We start from the raw sequence: 19,337 nt of genomic DNA, 5'->3' as shown, positions 1-19,337 counted from the left end.
GTGACCTCAGAAACTGACGGTAGTGGCGCGGGTGAGGGCTACAGGAGCAATGAATGTAGTCACAAAAAGGTGTGCAAGCACCAGATGGTTGGCGATGACCCCGTTCAGGGCGGCTAGCATGGTCACAGCGTTCCTTCCCTCTTTAGAAAGCATTAAAATACTGTGTCGAATGTGCTTCCCACACAGTCGTGCAACCTAGATCAGTCCGTTGAGGTCTTTGCCATAGATTCTACGTTTTCAGTGTTTCAACAGATGCAGCGAAAGTGAGGAAGGCAGCGAAATTTAGAGAAGAAAAAGGAAACGAACGGTCGAAGCTCGCGGTTGACAAATGTCAGTGCAATAAACAATTCCTAATGAACATACAGAATGTGGAGTTCTGTCGAATTATTCACGAGTTTGGTATGTTTTAGGAGGTCGGTTTTATACGAAATTTAGTATCAGCGACACTAAGGTTAGCAAATTGTGGGGGAAGAAAAATTAATGCGCCAGCAACACGCAAGAAACGACACTTTCTTGCCAAATCTTTATTCAATGGTTCGTAGAGTACTAACAATAGACAGCACAAACCCACATCGTAACATATCCTGCGCTAACGGACGAATTGTGTAAGCAATGCAAGACGCCGCTCTACATACCAAAAAAGAAAAACATACTCATACGGCTTGCACGAAAAACTATTCAACAAAAGAGTAAAAGGGAGAAGCATGGCTTACAGAACAAAATGGACATACTGCATCACTAGCATAATGAATGTTCAGCATATGAAGCTCATAAAACTCAACCCTTATAATCACGCAACGAAACTCTATATACATTATCATTTCGTTAAAGTAAGATTATTTACTTTCTCACAGAAAATACGAATGCTATGAACTTCAGTGCTTCGAAAGTGACGTAATCAGGTAAAATAGAGAAAGAGGGAACTTGTTCGTGTTTTATGTCGAAAATGAAACATGTGGCCTCCTATCTTGAATGTAAAGTGAAAAAGAAGGTATTGTTGTGCTAGAAGGGAGTAAAAACAAACGGATTCATGACAGCAATCTCGTTGTGAGCATCGCAGGATGCAGAACGAATTCGTAAACATAAGATAATCATCTAGACCAAAAATAAGTGTACAGCTAAACTCTCGCTTCTATATGTTAAAGAAGTTTCTTATATATACAATGTTCGTAGATATGAAGTTTCTTATATCTACAAAGAGTAACCCGATTTTCGGAATGAGAATATACTTCTGCAAAGGGAAAAATAAGTTTAAGGAAAACGTCTATTATTTAAACCTATGGTTGTCTCCACCAGCAAATTGCGCGAGTACCGTATTGTCTAATTTATACTCCACCAAGTTAACGTGTTTAGAAATTGAAATTTAGAGCGTTACGTGCCATAACTGGGTGCGAAAATTTTCTAACTTGATTCTTACAGCCGAACACGCCCAGCGGGACTGTCAGCATGAAACGTATTAAATTCCGCACACACGAAAAAAAATATATATAGAAAACAGCACATAAACACACATTTTGCGCAAATCGCATAGAAGAAAAAAACAATTCTGCAATGTCCTTCGTTGCACAAGGGGGGCAAACTTCGAGGTAAGATTTCTCCCGGCTCATTAAGCGTCGGGGACCAGTCTATCCCAGTAAAATACGTTTCTTTTCTGCAAAAAGGTTTTACAGCGTAACGGCGTTCGGACTATAGATAGAAAAGTACCATGCTTTAGTGTAACTACGGTGCATGACAAAAGTTTTATTCAGCGCTTGCATATGGCGCCAGGAGATATAAGGAACATGGGGGACAGCGAGAGCATCCAGTACGTCAGCATTTAATCAGTACTAGAGAACAGCGTTGAACAAGAGATAGCTGATGTATAGGAATGGCCATCTTAAATGGTTGTTGTGAGATTAACGTTTAGCCCAACTTCTGCGGTCCACAATACGTCACAGGAATCGTGCAAAACTTTTACTAATGCGCTACGTTTCGGGTGACCTAAATTCAACTCACTTAGCCGCGTTCTTCTATTAACTTTGCCCTGTTATCTGCAGAGGCGCTGTAGCAATTACGTCTGCCTCCAACAAAGAAGAGTCACCCATCCCAATCACAATTCTAGCACGTCTTTTGGTCGCGCACACTTTCACATGGCAACATCATCAGCACTGTAAACATTGTGCTTAAGTCTCACGTGCATTTCAGTATGATGGCAACCCGTTCTTGCGAGCTTTAGTCAGACCACTCACGATCGTGCTAAGACGAGCACGGTGGCTATTTCCTGCGCTTATCACATCCTGAACGATTGAACTTGAATCTGTGCTCACCCGCAGACGCCACCTGTCTTTAAACGACAGCAACAGACGTGCAGTTTTCCAAACAGTTAAACGAGTGACAATGACCATAAAAGCAACACAGCAAGTTTCTATATCAGGTTATTCACAGAGTAGAGCGCGATGCTATAATGTGAAAATAATAAATGATTAATTGCACACACCACGAGCACTATAACACACCTTGAATGTTGACCAGGCCGTTACTTCGGGAAACCTACTGTGAGAAGAAATCGGCTTAACATGAAGCTTCGTGTCTATAGGCCAAACTTTTCCATTATGCTGAAATTCCCCATTTAGACAACCACTTAACCAATCTAATTTCAATAAATTTTGCTGCATTTAAGGGAGAAATATAATTCTGCCTGCTCTTCGAAGCATATTTTTTATTTAGGGCCTTTGGTTACATACTCGAAATTGATCAAGAAAAATAAATTTTAAGAAACAGAAGCTCCGACTATAAAAATTCGCAGATCTGTGCCTAAAATGAATACATAACGATTCAGTAAACGGTATCAGTTACGCTATCGAAAGTGGAAAAATATTGTTCAACTATTTTACCACGTTCGTTAGAAATCATTACAATGTTTGCGTGATTTGCGCAAAGTTATTTCTCTGAAATTGTAGCGGAATATTTCAGAGATTTGCAGAATATATTTACTGTGTCGACTTTAAATGTGATGTGGTTCTTGTCTCCGTAATGCTGAGTTACGGAGTTATAAACTTGATGCTTCTGCCCCTTTATTTATTTATCAATCTTTGGCAATATCTACAAACATGTGATAACCGAAACCAAGAACATGGTTCCAGCTGTCGGTAGAACTCCCAGCCTTCGCATTTCATTCCAACAAACCTCATGAAAAGTGGTTTGGTGGACACTGAACAAAACAATTTCTCCGTTCCCATGCATTTAGAATGTTGCTCACGAGTGAAAGCACGAGTGAAAGCTTGTATGGCGCATCGTGTTTTGCCAGTGTACCTTGCACGCATATTGGCGCCTCCGCTCAGGTGCCTGATATTGTCCGGGATCAACGCTCAACGGCGTGTCAGGTCCTGCCGCCTGGGCGCTCGCGGAGCGAAAGTATCTGTCATTACGCATGCGCCAAAAGCATTAAAGCCACACCATGCGCGACAGCGACATATCTGACGGTCCACATAGTGAGCTTTTAGCACTGCCGGCGCTTAAACTGCTCGCGATTTGAACAGGGTGGTTATTTTCAACCGTCTTGTTCGAGCCACGAGCGCTCCGGAAGACCTTGTTTGCGGCCCTTAGCACTTGCCGTCATGCGCGGAGTGGCACACATTATGCTTACATGAACTCGACAATAACGGGGTGAAATCGGGCTGAAAGTTCCCAGCCAGAGATCATGTAAACAGTATAGCGGATTCGGCGGAGGCGAAGCTTGAGACTGCAGGCGGAGCCGGACTCTCAAATCTCTACACGACCCGCACTTGCTTTCGGCATCGCGTTACCGCTCTATTATTACCGTTGCCGATACCACCTGTGCCACCGACTGCGAATGCGAGGCGCTTACCGCTCACGTGCAGTACGGAGGAGGCGGCAGCGCTGACGCTAACGGTTCTACACTAAGGCTACACTAAAATGTTCTAGTGGTACCCGTGGAGCCCATGTCCTGCAGAAGCAAGGATCACGGTCTGGTGTGGCGCCGCGTCGACGTAGACGGGTACCTCTAGCTGCTCCTTGTGGTGGTGGCCGTGGTGGACCACGTGTTGAGGGGCGTTCGAGTGGTACTGCGCATGCGCGGCGCTGTGCGTCTTCGTGCCGGGTTCATTGGTCTTGATGACGGCACGGAAACCGTGATCGTCGGCCACGTACTCAACACGCCGGTAGATTCCGTGCGCGTCCGTGAATCCGTACGAGCCGCGCTTGGTGTTGTACTCGTCGCCGACCTCGTGCCGGTGTTGCGTGTTGCCCCAGGCGTCCTTCATTTCGTAGCCGAACACGTACGGCTGTGGTTTGTACTGCGCAGACCAAACAAAAATGACATGACATAGAACAGTTTAAAGAGAGGCCGGGATTAGCCATTGAAAGACAAAAAACTAAATTACTGTGTGGATGACGCGTATTGCGGGAATCGACATTATGCGGAGCATTTTATAGGCAGCTGGTTATCTCACATTGCGCGTGCTCCTCAAAGAGTTGCCAGATGGGCGAACGTGATTGTGTAAAACAAGCAATTGTGTGTGTTATGAAATCTCCGTGTGACGACCGAAGCAACACGACGACATGATGTCATTTCGTTAATTTCGTGGCATATGCATGCATGTCCTTCATGTCATATCAATTATGCACGATATAAATGCATGCCACGTCCTACGTGTTATGTGCTGCATGCATGCCACACATATCCTGATGTAATCCAGTTCAAACAATGACTAAGATGGCATCACGGCTACGTAAGAGACTAGATCATAATATTCATGTCATTGATGTCATGAATGCCATGTCATGTCATTCAAGGAATCGCATGCATGCATGTCAGTTTTATCTTGATTAAATCCAGTTAAAGTTCACCAAGTTAAACGACCAAGACAACGTAAGAAGATAGATAGATAGATAGATAGATAGATAGATAGATAGATAGATAGATAGATAGATAGATAGATAGATAGATAGATAGACAGATAGACAGATAGACAGATAGATAGATAGATAGATAGATAGATAGATAGATAGATAGATAGATAGATAGATAGATAGATAGATAGATAGATAGATAGATAGATAGATAGATAGATAGATAGATAGATAGATAGATAGATAGATAGATAGATAGATAGATAGATGTCCGAAGTTGATTGCAGGTTGTGACGTGTGGAGCTGAGGCGGCACCACTGTACATGCGCGCACTAGTTGGAACTGCTTATACACGATGCACCACCACCCTCAACTTTTCTGCGAGGAGGGCACACAGATTTTGATTTAAGCATTAATTCAAAAACACTTTGCAAGTTGGATTATGACAGAAAACAGGACAGAAATGGAGGGCCGTGCTCGCGAAGAAGAAGAATGCGGACCAAGGGGTGAGGCGACGGTCCGAATAGCAGGACGCTCGTGCGAAGGCAAGATACTTATAGCGAGAAGCGTCAACGCGATGCCTCGCAGCAACACGAAGAGGTTAATTCAATCCGAATATATGGGGGGAGATGGTCTAATGACAGAATCGGGCAAATTCTCTCGAATTACATCTTTGCAAGGTGATAAAAGGAAGAGCCCATGAGTTGTTTGTACAATTGGCGGCTTCCTGGAGATATGACGATGTTTAGAAACGCATGCGATTTATTTCAATAGCGCACCGCTGCGTTTGTTGGAGATGAGGTAAGCCACGTGTTTGCAAAGCCACGCAGCTCGTTCTTGTGCGGAAAAAGGAGAATAAAGCACTCAAACGAGAACGAACATATCTGCTGGCAAAAGATAGCACAGCGATCACTTCTGCGAATTATCTCTCGGGTTACATATTATCGTGCGTTGCATCGTACGTTGCAAAGCACCCGCTGATGTAAGCGCTACAAGGGCTTGCGCACGTGGCCAATGAACACAATTTTCTATTTTTCCTGCTATAGGTTTGGCTATATTATTGATTTGGTTCCTGTTACTTTAACATAGTTACTCGCATATTATCCTTTCTTTTGCTTTTCGATATGCAGGCTACTTAAGGCGGGGTTCACAATGACGAGTCGCAGAAGTCATGCGATCTTGTTTAGTCACCAAGTTATGGTCGTATAGGGTGAGTTCGACCGAGAAGTAACCAACTTTTCGTGAAGTCATTAACTGGCCGATTTTTTAGCTCCGTTACTAGAGCCGTAAAGAAGCTGGATCAATCAGCGGCACTCGAGGAGGAGGTCGGTATGTGCTCACGGTTATTTTACGTGCCCACGACGGTGCAAGAAAGTGTGTGCCGACGTGAACGCCACCAATCACGACACATTTCAATGTCGTGCTGCCCTGTGTAAACGTCTGTCTCTGTTGTCGGTTGCACTGCTTTTGCAATCACCGGTGTCAGTTCTCCCTAGAGGTCTTACCTCAGTGAGGCGTGTGAAACATTTTTGATAAAACGCGCTCCCTTTAACTGTCAGGCAGTCAAGCACTGCGCATGTCAACCAGCAGGTATCTGTGCACAGCCCTCGGAGCATTTGTTGGAAGAACTTATTGATCCGCTACTCGCCGGTACCCGAAAGGTTCGAGTCTTCGTGCCACCTAGTCTAGATGCCAGAGAGCTTGGAGACCAGTCAATGTACTACCGGAGCTGCACAACATAGCCATGGTGGCGAGAAATCTGAAGAGAGTGACTGACTTTCCGTCCAAGGTTTTAGACTAAAAAGAAGTGATGCGCCTCATAGTCTGTTTCAGCGGTTCCAGGCAACGCGTTTTATTCAAAAGTTCCAAAGCCACTGTGTCCACCAATGAGACTTGCCGTTGGACCGCTTTTTTAGGACCCTGGAGACCCTTCACAACACAAAATACATGTAGGGTTTCCCAAGTAACCAATGGAGAATACCTTAGTAACTTGCGATTCACTGATGATATTGCCTTGCTTAGTAACTCAGGGGACCAATTGCAATGCATGCTCACTGACCTGGACAGGCAAAGAAGCATGGGTCTAAAAGTTAATCTGCAGAAAACTAAAGCAATATTAAACAGTCTCGGAAGAGAACAGCCGTTTACGATAGGTAGTGAGGCACTGGAAGTGGTAAGGGAATAATACATCTACTTAGGGCAGGTAGTGACCGCGGATCCGGATCGTGAGACTAAAATAATCAGAAGAATAAGAATGGGCTGGGGTGTGTTCGGCAGGCATTCTCAGATCATGAACGGCAGGGTGCCATTATCCCTCAAAAGAAAAGTTTATAACAGCTGTGTCTTACCAGTACTCACCTACGGGGCAGAAACCTGAAGGCTTACGAAAAGGGTTCTACTTAAATTGAAGACGACACAACGAGCTTTAGAAAGAAGAATGATGGGTGTATAGTTAAGGGGATAAGGAGAGAGCAGTTGGGTGAGGGAACAAACGCGAGTTTATGACATCTTAGTCGAAATCAAGAAAGAGAAGTGCGCATGCTCAGGGCATGTAATGAAGAGGGAAGATAACTGATGGTCATTAAGGGTTACGGACTGGATTCCAAGAGAAGGAAAGCGTAGCAGGGGGGGGGGGGGTGGCAGAAAGTTAGGTGGGAGTATGAGATTAAGAAGCTTGCAGGGACAACACGGCCACAATTAGCACATGACCGGGGTAGTTGGAGAAGTATGGGACAGGCCTTTGTGAGCACTGACCTAAATTGCACTGGCAAATAGCACTGGCAGGTTCTTTGTGAGCACTGACCTAAAAATTTTAGTTCCGATGGCGGAAAATTGTCGAATCGGTCGGGTGGAGCACTGCACATCACTTCCTTGTAGTCACTATAGCGCATGTAGAAACAGATAATGTGCGAGCGTCACAACTACATGTGTCACACATATGGCTGTTGGTTATTCCAATAAGGAAGGCATAAGAATGTGTAAATACGACGCCTATCCACAGACGGTACAGCATGGCCTAAGTCAGCTGATGTGCACTGAGGTAGTCCGTAAGGGGAACATAAAACAGAACAGAACAGAACATAAACAGAACATAAAAGCCTACTTAGCCGGAAGTGAGGCGTGAGCATTGAGGAATCGGCATTTGCTTACGGAGTGGAAGAACTTCTGTTCTTCAAACTCTTTATGTCAGCTTCATTTCGAATGCGACGCTATGTTTGGCTCTGCTCCCATTTTGCGCTGACGGCTGACTGGCTGGATAAGCTAGGCCGATCCCGGACACAGTGTAATCAATGCTGCGCCGATTTCGGGGACTGTAATCAAAGGTAGTGCCCTTGTGGGCCTATCCTGACACCAGTGCATGGCATTCGTCCTCACAAGGGTTTTAATGCGATTTCTAACCAGTGGCGTAGCTAGGTCGTCTGGCCCCCGGGGCCCATAGTTCTTCTCTCCCCCCTTCCAGGTGTAGTCAAAAAGGCGAGGATATCGAAAATTTCCGGGGAATGGGGAGGGTTGATGTTTCAGCACCAGCAAAGCCGCCTTGCACCCCCTCTCCCCCACCCTCCCCATCCCTCCCCATCCCTCCTCATTCGCTTTCGTTCCCAGAGATCCCTAATACAGCAGGTATACAGGCTGTTTTATTAGAGCGCAGCTCTTTGGCGTCCGTTCCTGGGTTTCGCGTCGTCGTTGTCGGCGTTGTCGTCGGCCTCGTAACCAGCTCGCCGACGAATCTGCTCCGCCGCCGCCGCGCATGCGCGCTGTCGGCTCTCCGGGCGAGGGAGGATGATGGAAGGGAGGAGGAGAGACTGTGAAGGAGAGCTGGCTACACAAATGGCTCTTTGGCGTCCGTTCCTGGGTTTCGCGTCGTCGTCGGCCTCGTAACCAGCTCGCCGACGAATCTGCTCCGCCGCCGCGCATGCGCGCTATCGGCTCTCCGGGCGAGGGAGGATGATGGAAGGGAGGAGGAGAGACTGTGGAGGAGGGCTGGCTACACAAATGGCTCTTTGGCGTCCGTTCCTGGGTTTCGCGTCGGCGTTGTCGTCGGCCTCGTAACCAGCTCCGCCCCCCTTTCATCCCCCCAGCGCTAGCAGCGACCGACTGATGCCGCTTTCGTGAGTCCGCTACCGCACTCACGAAAGACGTCGTGCACTTCCTGCAACTCGCATTAACCGTCCATCGATCCACACCGATGTTAGTAGTGGGGGACTTTAATGTTGACATAAAGACAAACAGCAATTTCCTAACACTTATGCGGGAGAACATCCCGTTCCTCTCGCTCGTAACGCGTCCCACGGCTGTGACAACCTCGCGAGGCACTTGTATAGATCTCGTCTTTGAGAATCAAGCATTGGTGTACCAAGTCGAACATATATCAGTCTATTTCTCCGACCACAAAGCTTCCTTCATGACTGTCAAGAACTGTTAGTGGAGTCTTTGTTAAAGGAATACGTGTGAAAAATAAAAAAAAATTCTGTGAAAGCGCATACATGTGTTGCTCGATTTCTTTGCCTCAATCTATCGAAAAGGTGAAACAGCTTATTTGCTGCGCTCAAATTTCGCATTAGGAAGTAACGTAATCGTCGGTAATTTTTTTTCTGCAATAAATAACACAGGGTGCTGCAGTGATAAATTTAGTTAGGATAGGCGCATTTGCACATCTGCTGTCAGACTGTAAGGCTTGGCAACCAATACAGGTAAATTTTTAATTAGTGATTTTAGAGGCAGTATTGCCTTTGCAAAATTGAAGCACGACATAGTTTGCCCAACAACAACTTCACAAAAATCGTCGTAGGTGCTACGGCGTGCAGTATTTTGGCTGTCGCCAGCCCTGAACCCAAACGAAAACTAAATATTGCGTCAGTGACGCTGATCTCCCCACCCTATCAGAAAATTCCACCTGCTTCCTTGCTACGCGGGCGCCAATGCTATGACAATCACGAGTTCTCTTCAGTCTGATCCATAAAGCCTTTCTTTATTTGATGCTATTGGCAAACGTGATCATCCGAGATGCGGTACCGCCACAAGATTGGAAACGGAATCGAGCACGCTCTGCGTCGATTCCTGGAGTCACCATGCAAAAAACGAGAAGGCCACCATGAAGCCCGTGCCAGCGAAAGCTTGCGCTACTGGTGGCCTGCACTCGCAATGGAGAGGCTAGAGAGATCGACGCCACTGGTGCGCTATTTCATATTTCTTTCGGTACTGCCATACTGGGACGCCAGCAATGCCAAACTAGTGCAGGCTCTAGCACCCAAGAGGATTTTGTTTAGAGAAGAAGTTTTTGTTGAGTTAAATTTATGACAGTGGGTCCTTAATTTTCGAATTGCAACGTTTCCTCTATAATTCTTAATTAAGCAGTTATTTAAGATATCCTTATTAATTATCTGCCATATATTGCACGATAGCGAGTTCCTAGTTGTCCCAAAGACACATAACCTGATAGAATACCGGGAGATATCCTCACGAAATTCACCTTTTTGTAAAATTCCGTGTAGCTGAAATAGGACACTGTATTTATGACATGAAGTCACACAACTACAACAGGACGAGGAGGAGGGAAAAAAGAAAGAAGGAAATGTAGGAATGTAAACCAGACGCACGTCCGGTTTGCTACCCTAGACAAGGAAAGGTGGTTAGGGGAAGAAAAGGAAGGAAAGGTAGGAAGGTCAACCAGAGGCACGTCCAGTTTTCTACCCTATAAAGGGCAAGGTGTTTAAGGGAAGAAAATAATGAAGGAAAGGTAGGAAGGCCGACCAGACGTACGTCTGGTTTGCTACTCTAGACAGGGGAATGTGTTTAAGGGAAGAAAAAAGAAGAAGGAGGGAAGCAGTTACTATCAGTGTGAATATGTGCGGTTGTACATAACTTCACGACTATAATTGGTCGCTGAGGCTAGTAGATTTCATGAAACGTAGCAGCGCCCGCGTCACATTCTGAGCCTGCCACACGTGGGGCCATGCTCCAAGAATATCAGTCTCTGAAAATGGACTGGTATTTAATCAGCTTAACACCGTCCGATGAACGTCGCGTTCGATCTCATACAGATTACAAAAACGCAAACACTTTCTCTATAGTCTCTTCACATTTGCCCGCTGAATTCTTGCGAGCACTTGAAGACGAGTCACCGCAGAAGACCAAAGACAAATATCATGAGCGTGCAATCATAGAGGTACAATGATAGGTGTATTGTCTTGGCTAATATTTCAGCAAGGCCAACCATAGTTAGGTTAAAGAGAATAGGGCTCAATACCCCGCCCTGTGGGACGCCACCGTGACAACAACAAAATGACAGAAAAATGGCTAGCTATCCCTAGAAGACGGTATTTTTATTACACACCGCGAAACTGGAACAAAACTAATACAAACGATACGAAACTGATAAATGGAACACTGTATGCATACTGACGACAGACAAACTTTGGTGGGACATGAGTGCACCGCACGAGCACATGAAACCGCACATGAAACGTTCCGCTACCATTTTCGCCCATGGAAGCCGGCGGAAAGAGGGGGTTTTAAGACATATATGACACCCCTACCTCCCCCTGGCCCCTGGCATCCGGGGCCCCCCGCCCCCCGTTACTACGCCACTGTTCCTAACACTCAACGATCATGGATGCAGTATGACGTCACAGTATTCGTACGCCTCATGACATTAACCAGCAGAGATAACCAATAAGTGGCCTCATCAGAAGGTCTACGGGCAAGTTATTGCTTGATTTTGACAATAATCCTCCAATGGTGTGTGCTGTTCTTTTCCTCTATTGATTTGGAATGCCAATAAGACCTAGTTCTACGCCGTTATCTGGAGGCCCCTGCATGCGTGCATTTGTAGAGTGTTTTAGCATAGCCTTACTTTTATAGCGTTACCGTCAACACGCCTGTTGGGAGCCACGTACGCACCTATGCTGTAGTATGATTCACGCGAAAACGCTTGTAACAGCTTGCCGGTGCGGTAATGACAGCGGTAGACGGGAACGCAATGTTAAAACTCTCTTGACTTTATTTTTCACACATGTATTCTGTGCAATTTCTGATGAGTAAGGCGAAGGAAAAGCTGCAAATCATGCATCGTGGCCGTCCTGACGTGTGGCCGGTTGGCGCCAAAGTTTGCTTCTTGTGGCAAGAAACTCTTCACGCAGAACTTGGATGAAGAAACACGGTTTTCTCATCGTGTCTTAGTGTAGTAGGATGAAGATGACTAAATGAAATGATGGGCAGGTGTTAAACAAATTGCGGAACAGCATTTTTCTCCATACTTTACAATGATTTGGTAGGCCGCTTACAACAATAGCAAAAACATTGAATCAGTAGCTGCAGCAACAATATCGAAACAGTTTTGACCGTGGTCATGGCTTGATAACTAGAGGCGTGCCGTCATCATCCTTTACGATGTTTTAGTGGACACTAATGTCATGGACTACCTTTGAGTATTATTACGGGATTTCTTTCTTTCTTATTTTAGATGTAGAAAAATGGGAAGGTGTGGCCTACATGAGTGCTTTGCGCTGTGTCTCTTATTGGACAGCCTATTGATCTCACATTTTTTTTTTTCAACGATTGAAATCATGGCCGCGTTGTCCTTCGGGGTCAGGTTTAGGTGTAAATGTGAATGCTGCATATATGTATATATGGATACATGAAAGGACTTGTGTGTACTCCCACTCTCCTGTGTGATGGATCACGGTTACACGTAGTAAACGTAATTACACGTAAACTGTGCTACGGTTGCTAAAGCCCATGTAATGGCACTTTCGTGCGCTTGTTACTTGCATTTGTGTATCTTTTTCATGTTGAAATTTTATTGCGATAGCACTTGCATGGACACTCGCGGCTAATTTTCACCATCGTCGTCATCGGCTTCGGCGTGAGGTACGATATAAAGTCGAAGCGCGATAACGTCGCAGCCGCGCGCCATTCGCTGGCTCGCGGACAACTTTCTGTGGCAATGAAGGGAAAGCTACGGAGGCAAAGCACGCACAAGTAAGATTGCTTCTGAAACTCGTCCCATGTTTTCATACACATTAGCTTAAGCTGGTCAAGGTAGAACATAAACGCCTTACTAGCAACAATTAAATAAGATAAAACAACCAACAGAATGTAAAAGTTTACTAATTTTGCAGCTTTCCCCTTTCGCGTCTGGGCAAACGCGAAGCCGTCGCACATGAAGCTGCGTCGATTCAGCGTCTGTTTCGAGCAACCAAGAGCACTTCAAACGCTGTAGGACTACTTGGCGCCGTAACACATGTGCAGCAGCCAAGCGCCCGTAGCTTTCATTTCATTGCCGCAGAAATTTGTCTGCGAAAGCATGCGAGGATGAGCCAAGGATGGCGGTTTGATGAGGCGGTGCCTCCTCGCGCTTGCAAGGAAGAAAGTCGAGGAGGGTACACGCCGCCTCCTCACGCCCGCACTGAGGGGGCGGGGTGGTGGGGGATGCAGGTTAGTGCGCGTTCAGTGTTTTTGCCGGTGTTTTCTGGCGTTGCGTCCTTCGGCGGCGTCGCGTGAACGTCGCCAGCATGGTGTAACAATGGTCGCCAGTGAGAGCGTCCAGCCACATCAGCGGCGCGAGGACCAGCGCTGATTGGTCTGCGCTGATCGAGCCGCTTGCAGCGGCGGCGGTGCCATCTAGTGTCTCTTGAGCGCGCCACCCTCAGCGTCGACGCCGAGCGACGCCGGGTGAGGAAACGTCAGAAAACGCCGCGAAAACACTGAATGTGGGGCAGCTGCGGGCGGCAGAGCGCGGCCGCGCGCGTCTTAGAGGCAATTTGCGGTGGGTTCGAAGGCTAGCGGACCTAGGACAGCTGATGGCTTCGTGTGCACTATGTTCTCGCGCGCGTAGTCTGGATTGAAACGAGAGGCAGTACGAAGGGGAATTCACTAGCCGCTGCTACCGCTCTTCACCACGCCAGTGTTCTGACAGCGTGTGTCAGCGGTCATCTGTAGTAACATGTGTTTGTGTGTGCCTGTGTGCGCGTGAACGAGGTACTCGTTCATTTAGTTAGTAGGCGAATGTTTACAGCTGTTTGTGCAGCTTATAAAACGACTGACTTTACTTCGTATATCTGTCTAAAAATTTGCTATCGCAATCAAGGCTTTGGCTTTCGGGTGATGCTGTCTTTTTTTTTCCTCATTGCGTTTTTTTCTTCAATCTTTCACGATTTCTGCTGACTAGTGCATCCGTAATTTCGAAATAGTCGGTTCTTAAGAGGCTTGCCTTTCCATTTTTCTACATAAGAAAAGATTATCACAAGCTGCAACAACAAATAAAAGGGTATTCTTCGAGATGATTAGAACAACACATTACATTTCCGCATTGTTTTTAATGTATCATTAATCACTGATGTTCAAATCACCAACGTCACTGGATTGCAAACAACGCAATTAGCGAGCGGCTACAGTCTACGTCCGGGCGCAACCTGCGCGCGTTGTGCGCTCTACACATCCCCTTTCATACACCACGTTCCCTTATCACTACACGGAAGGTTCACCGCAATGTTGCGTGTCACATCGCATCCTCCGGCATTCGGACAGCATCCCGTACGCATCTCGCGTTACGCAGGCGAGTAACAAGAGACGTCCGGGCCTCGCTTACGTAAAGCTGCTGTGTCGCAACGTAGGCCGGAACGACGCCATGGCCGATGTTCCCCGCATGGACAGCGACGACGCACAGGAAGGACGCCAACAGCGCTGCGAGCTGCGACAGAAACAGAGGCGGAAAGAGAAAGTCAGCACTCGCGTTCTGCATGGTTGGTGGTTTACTGAAATGAATAAAATAAATAAATAAATAAAGGGGAGGGACGGGGGAAAAGTACTGAGTGCCTAGCTTTAGCTACGGTCAACCTGAAAGGCGCTAATCAGTGCGGGCACGGATGTACACGAGTAAAAGGACAGGGAGATGTGGCAGCACAGAGGAGTGAGCAAAAGAAGGCAACTATTTCGATGTACAATCGAGCGCCTCTAGAAAGAAAGTCTCTACAACGAAATGACCTGTATAGCGAAGCAATAATTATGTCCCGGTTCTGGTTGCGAGCGGTGCTGTGTGGAATGAAGCGACATGTAATAACGAATAATTTCGGAGGCGCCAGGCACTTCGTTATAAAGCCGTTGGACTGTATACAACGGAGCGACTGCTGGGTACAAGTTTGTCCATAGTTTCCTAGCATAGAGTAATTTCCTCAAGAGAGTTCGTCACTTGGCCTTACACACCGGCACTGTCAGTTGACATAGAGTAGCCTGGTGGCGAGGTTTGACGGCTCGAGGAAGTCGTGCAGAGTTTAACGAGCTGCCTCCCGCGCTCGAAATCGAACGCGTGGCCAGAAGAACACCTCGGCGCTGCCGGCCGGCGGCCCGTCAAGTTTCTCCTGCGGCGCCACAAACGCGCTGCACTGGAATGCAAGTGGTATCCGCTTCACCGCATGTTTTGCAATTGCTCGTGGTGGCGCGACGGAGACATTGCCTGCGCTTGCGTCTGCATGTATCCGACATGCAACCGTATACAGCTAAAATCGCCCGTTGCTGAGCAAAGGAAGCGGACGCATTTGACGGCTGTATACGCGTACTAAGCGGGCGTCAGGTATACGGAGCACTTCGCCGGATGGTAATATTAGGGGTGCTATGCACGCAGCTACGAAAGAGGGGCGCGAAGAAGACGTCTACGCAATCAAGACGAAACAAGATGGCCGTGCATGCGCGCGATCGGAGTGCAGAGAGTGCTCGTGCTTCTCACGCGACATGCCCTGACTCTGCATTACACGTGATGTGTATATATACGAAATTTTATTTGAAATTCTTAGCAGGTGGTGTGAGATTTTTTTTTACTCCTATGTGAAAGTTCTGATTAATCTGTACAATTTTTCTTTATCTATATTGTTATATTGTGTAGTGTTACAATGTTTGTTGTTGCTTGTTTTTATATGGAATTTTGAGATAGCGGAATCTTCAGTAGCCAAACTTCCAATACTATCTTAGTAACAAACAATAACAAAAAAAACACACAAACATATGCGTAACACAACATGCGGAGATACAGCCACGAAATTCGCTTTCTGGTTTGTCCCTGTTGATATTCTCGAGAATGGGGCGAATACGATTGTGCAAGCGCAGAAATGCCGTCTGAAATGAAAATTCTTTAGCCCGAGGGGACACACTTTCCTTGTTTACGTTCTCAGTCGTGCTGACTGACATATATTTTTTTCCGTTGCTCATTGCTGGAAAGGCAATTGACCAACCACGCAAATACTCCTCCCCCCCCCCGCCCCCAAGACTGCAAACGTTGCTACGAAATTTCCTACCTTCATTTTTTTGCGCAAGAGCCGCAGTGAGCCATGCAGGTTCTCTTGGCGAAGAAAAAATAGCGTTGCTCTCAAGGCCAAACACCTCATGTGCAACTACACCCGCTTCGACGTCAGTCTCGTTGGAGCGCGCTCAGACAACTAGATGGTCGGTCACTTGCAGAGGCAAAGATGCTGGGTGTATGTCTTCACCCGTTCTTAATGCAGAAAGCTATGTGCTCTATTGACTTCCATAAAATCAATAGACCTGATAAGATGTTTAAGACACCCTGCATCTGCGCATGCGAACTCTCTCTCACTCTGTCTTTCTCTCTCTCTCATTGTGCTTACTCATTCGTTCTTTATATTTACATGCAATGTAGCCAACCGGACAACTATCGGCGTTAACCTCCGTGCCTCTTCTTGTTTCCTTTATATATATATCTCTCAAGGCGGTAAAGTAATACTCAACTTAAGAAAGCTTCGTTATGTAGCATCCGCTTCAAGCAACGCTATCTACAGGTCCTATACCGTCTTGATCTTAGCTAAAAAATTAAATTATGGGGTTTTACGTGCCAAAACCACTTTCTGATTATGAGGCACGCCGTAGTGGAGGACTCCGGAAATTTCGACCACCTGGGGTTCTTTAACGTACACCTAAATCTAAGTACACGGGTGTTTTCGCATTTAGCCCCCACCGAAATGCCGCCGTGGCCGGGATTTGATCCCGCGACCTCGGCGCTGACAGGGCTCACAAGCGGCAACGTAGCGCCGCACGGAGCGGGCGAGCTCGTGCTCAGCAGCCTAACAGCATAGCCACTGAGCAACCACGGCGGGTCTTGATCTTATCTATAGGTACACATTCAAATGTCTGGGACCTGTATTACGCTTGTATACTCATTGCTGCGTCTAGCAGCAATATTTTCAAAAGGCTCATGGAAAATGTCGCAAGCATGCTTAACAACAAATTTCGAGAAAAATAAATGGTATAAATTTTGAGAAGCTGAGAAACGCTACTCCAGCGGCAGAGAAAAAACGACAGGATGCTACACTTCGTCTTCGTAAAAGAACCTTTTACTCCCCAGTGGTTTTATGCAGTTTCTTCCCTTTAAGAGAAGCTATAACACTATTTTCAGGCTCGCCGTATGTGTAAATTCATGCGCAAGAAAGTGATACCGGAACTAATGTAAGTGCTGACCGCTTGCTCACAAGCACGTTTGTAAAGCACAAAGATTGCGAACCGCCCAGAGAGAAAGACGAAGCTACAAAAGGAATTTCCTTCTCCGTGTTTTACTCAAATACATCTTTTTCCCTGGTCCATCTTTGATGCCTAGAAAGGCAGATTACTCTCGACCAGCTTCGAACAAGAATTTGCACAAATTACGCAGTCAACCAGAAACATCTCTCTTTAAGATCCCTGTCTTCTCTCTTTATTTCTTCCTCCTGCTCCTACGTAGTCACGGCCATTGATTATATTTAAGCCATGATTGCTATAGTTGACAACATCTGGTATACATTGCAAGCGGGTAGCGTGGGCATGCGTGCAAACGAACTCAAGTGTTAGGAGTTGTATGAGGACAAACAAAAGTGATAGCTGAAAAAGTGTACATTTATGATGGCTAGACGTATTCAACAGTGGAGCATGTGCCCATTTTCAGCTCTTCGACGAGAGGTCTATACTCTGACAAGCCGAATGGGGCTTAATTTTATTTTTATTCACATGGTTTAATGTCCTAATTAAGAAAATTTGTTGCGGTCTTGCACATATGCAGGGCTATATGACATTACATTAGGCTGGTGCTGCAGCCCAAGACTCAATGCGTAAAAAAGCCAAACGTTATGTAATTTTCCAACTTTATGCATCTTCTCGATTGAAGCAGGTACGGGTCTGAAAAGGTTGATAACGTTATGGCAGAATATAAAACCAATTAGAGTGACAAAATGGCACTCAAAAGTATACGTGGAAAGAAATGGGCACAACATGTGCTTAAGTTCGTGAAATTCCCCCCAAAAAGGCACGTAAAGATTACGCGATCTCATCGCTTCAGCAGCACGCCGGTATTTTGACTTGCAAGCAATGCAGCCAATTTTCTGTGAATGCACTTCCATCATCACCTGATCATACATATTTGTGCGTTCGGTGGGCATTACAGGGTCTTAGCAGGCCATGCACTATTCAACAAGCAATGCAAAGCACAACATGAGCTATGTTCGCAGCACACGATAAGCATGTAGAAAAAGAAAAAGCCACAAGACCCGCATTCAACGCACACTGGTTCAACCGATGCCGATCGTTTGAAAGTACGTCTCACCTTATTCATCTTGGTTTCTCTGGAGGTTCGCACGGGAGTTCAATTCCTTCTCTTGGTAGCAGTAAACGGCGAAGTCCGGCGACTAGTGCAGTCACGTCGGTACACGCAGCGCCCTCAACGAAACTCGGCGGTCCAGGTTGCCTGGCTGTCCAGGATCACAGCAAGCCGCGGACGGGTCACCACCACCAGCACCGAGCGAAGTTCAGAAGACCGTATATAGTTTCGGCGCGTCCCTTTTGAGCAATCAATCCCGAGGAAGCAATTTCGTTAGCGTCCGCTCCTTCCTCGTGCGTCGTAGCACAGTGGGCGTGTCGCTCTGCGGTTGCTTCCGTGCGGCTTTTGGCGGTGAGAACGGTCCGTGTCAAAGACAAGGAGCCCCCGACGTGTCCTTATATACGGGCGGATCCCCCCGCCTCCCCTCACCTGACCGCCTGTGTGTGTATCTGCGGACAGAAGAGAGCCCCCCTCCATCCGATGCGGAAGAACTGGGTCAGCGAACGGTTACCGCCGGAGGATGGCCCGCAGCGGTTCGGCTATGCCCGCCCCCCGCATCGGCGCACGTCCGCTGAAAGCGTTAACCCGTGGCGAAAGTGGTGTTGCACTGGCGCTCTCCACGAACATAGCAACTTATGTTTGTGTTTACGTTCTTATTGTAATGCCAGTGTCGCACGTCAATTATCGTAGTTCTGTCTCCGTAAGCTGGACATTCCAACAATAAAGAACTTGTATTTTTTTATTTGGTATGCAATAGAATGGGCTCATATCGTCCCACGAACCGCTAGAGCTGGCGAGCATACTTCGTGGAGGCGGAAAGCCACTTAGTGCGTGACTATCACTCGGGGTGGCATTTTTAGGTTCGAATGCAATAATGCTATAACAACTTATATTAACGCTAAGTAAGCTCTGA

General features: G+C 46.7%; 1 protein-coding gene across 1 annotated transcript; it reads right to left on the bottom strand.

Annotated features, from left to right (window-relative positions):
- Positions 1 to 502: 502 nt before the first annotated feature.
- On the bottom strand, positions 503 to 18,889 carry LOC135913499 (cuticle protein 10.9-like). The gene is made up of 3 exons (XM_065446063.2): positions 18,431 to 18,889; positions 14,441 to 14,542; positions 503 to 4,295 (listed from the first exon to the last, which is right to left on the bottom strand). Exons 1-3 carry the CDS (start codon positions 18,437 to 18,439, stop codon positions 3,921 to 3,923), a joined length of 486 nt encoding a protein of 161 aa, XP_065302135.2. The 5' UTR covers positions 18,440 to 18,889; the 3' UTR covers positions 503 to 3,920.
- Between the last annotated feature and the right edge of the window lie 448 nt (positions 18,890 to 19,337).

Source organism: Dermacentor albipictus, chromosome 1 (genome assembly GCF_038994185.2).
Source record: "Dermacentor albipictus isolate Rhodes 1998 colony chromosome 1, USDA_Dalb.pri_finalv2, whole genome shotgun sequence".
Taxonomy (NCBI): domain Eukaryota; kingdom Metazoa; phylum Arthropoda; class Arachnida; order Ixodida; family Ixodidae; genus Dermacentor; species Dermacentor albipictus.
Note: the sequence above shows the minus strand (reverse complement) of the source record. Positions and strands in the feature narration are given on the sequence as shown.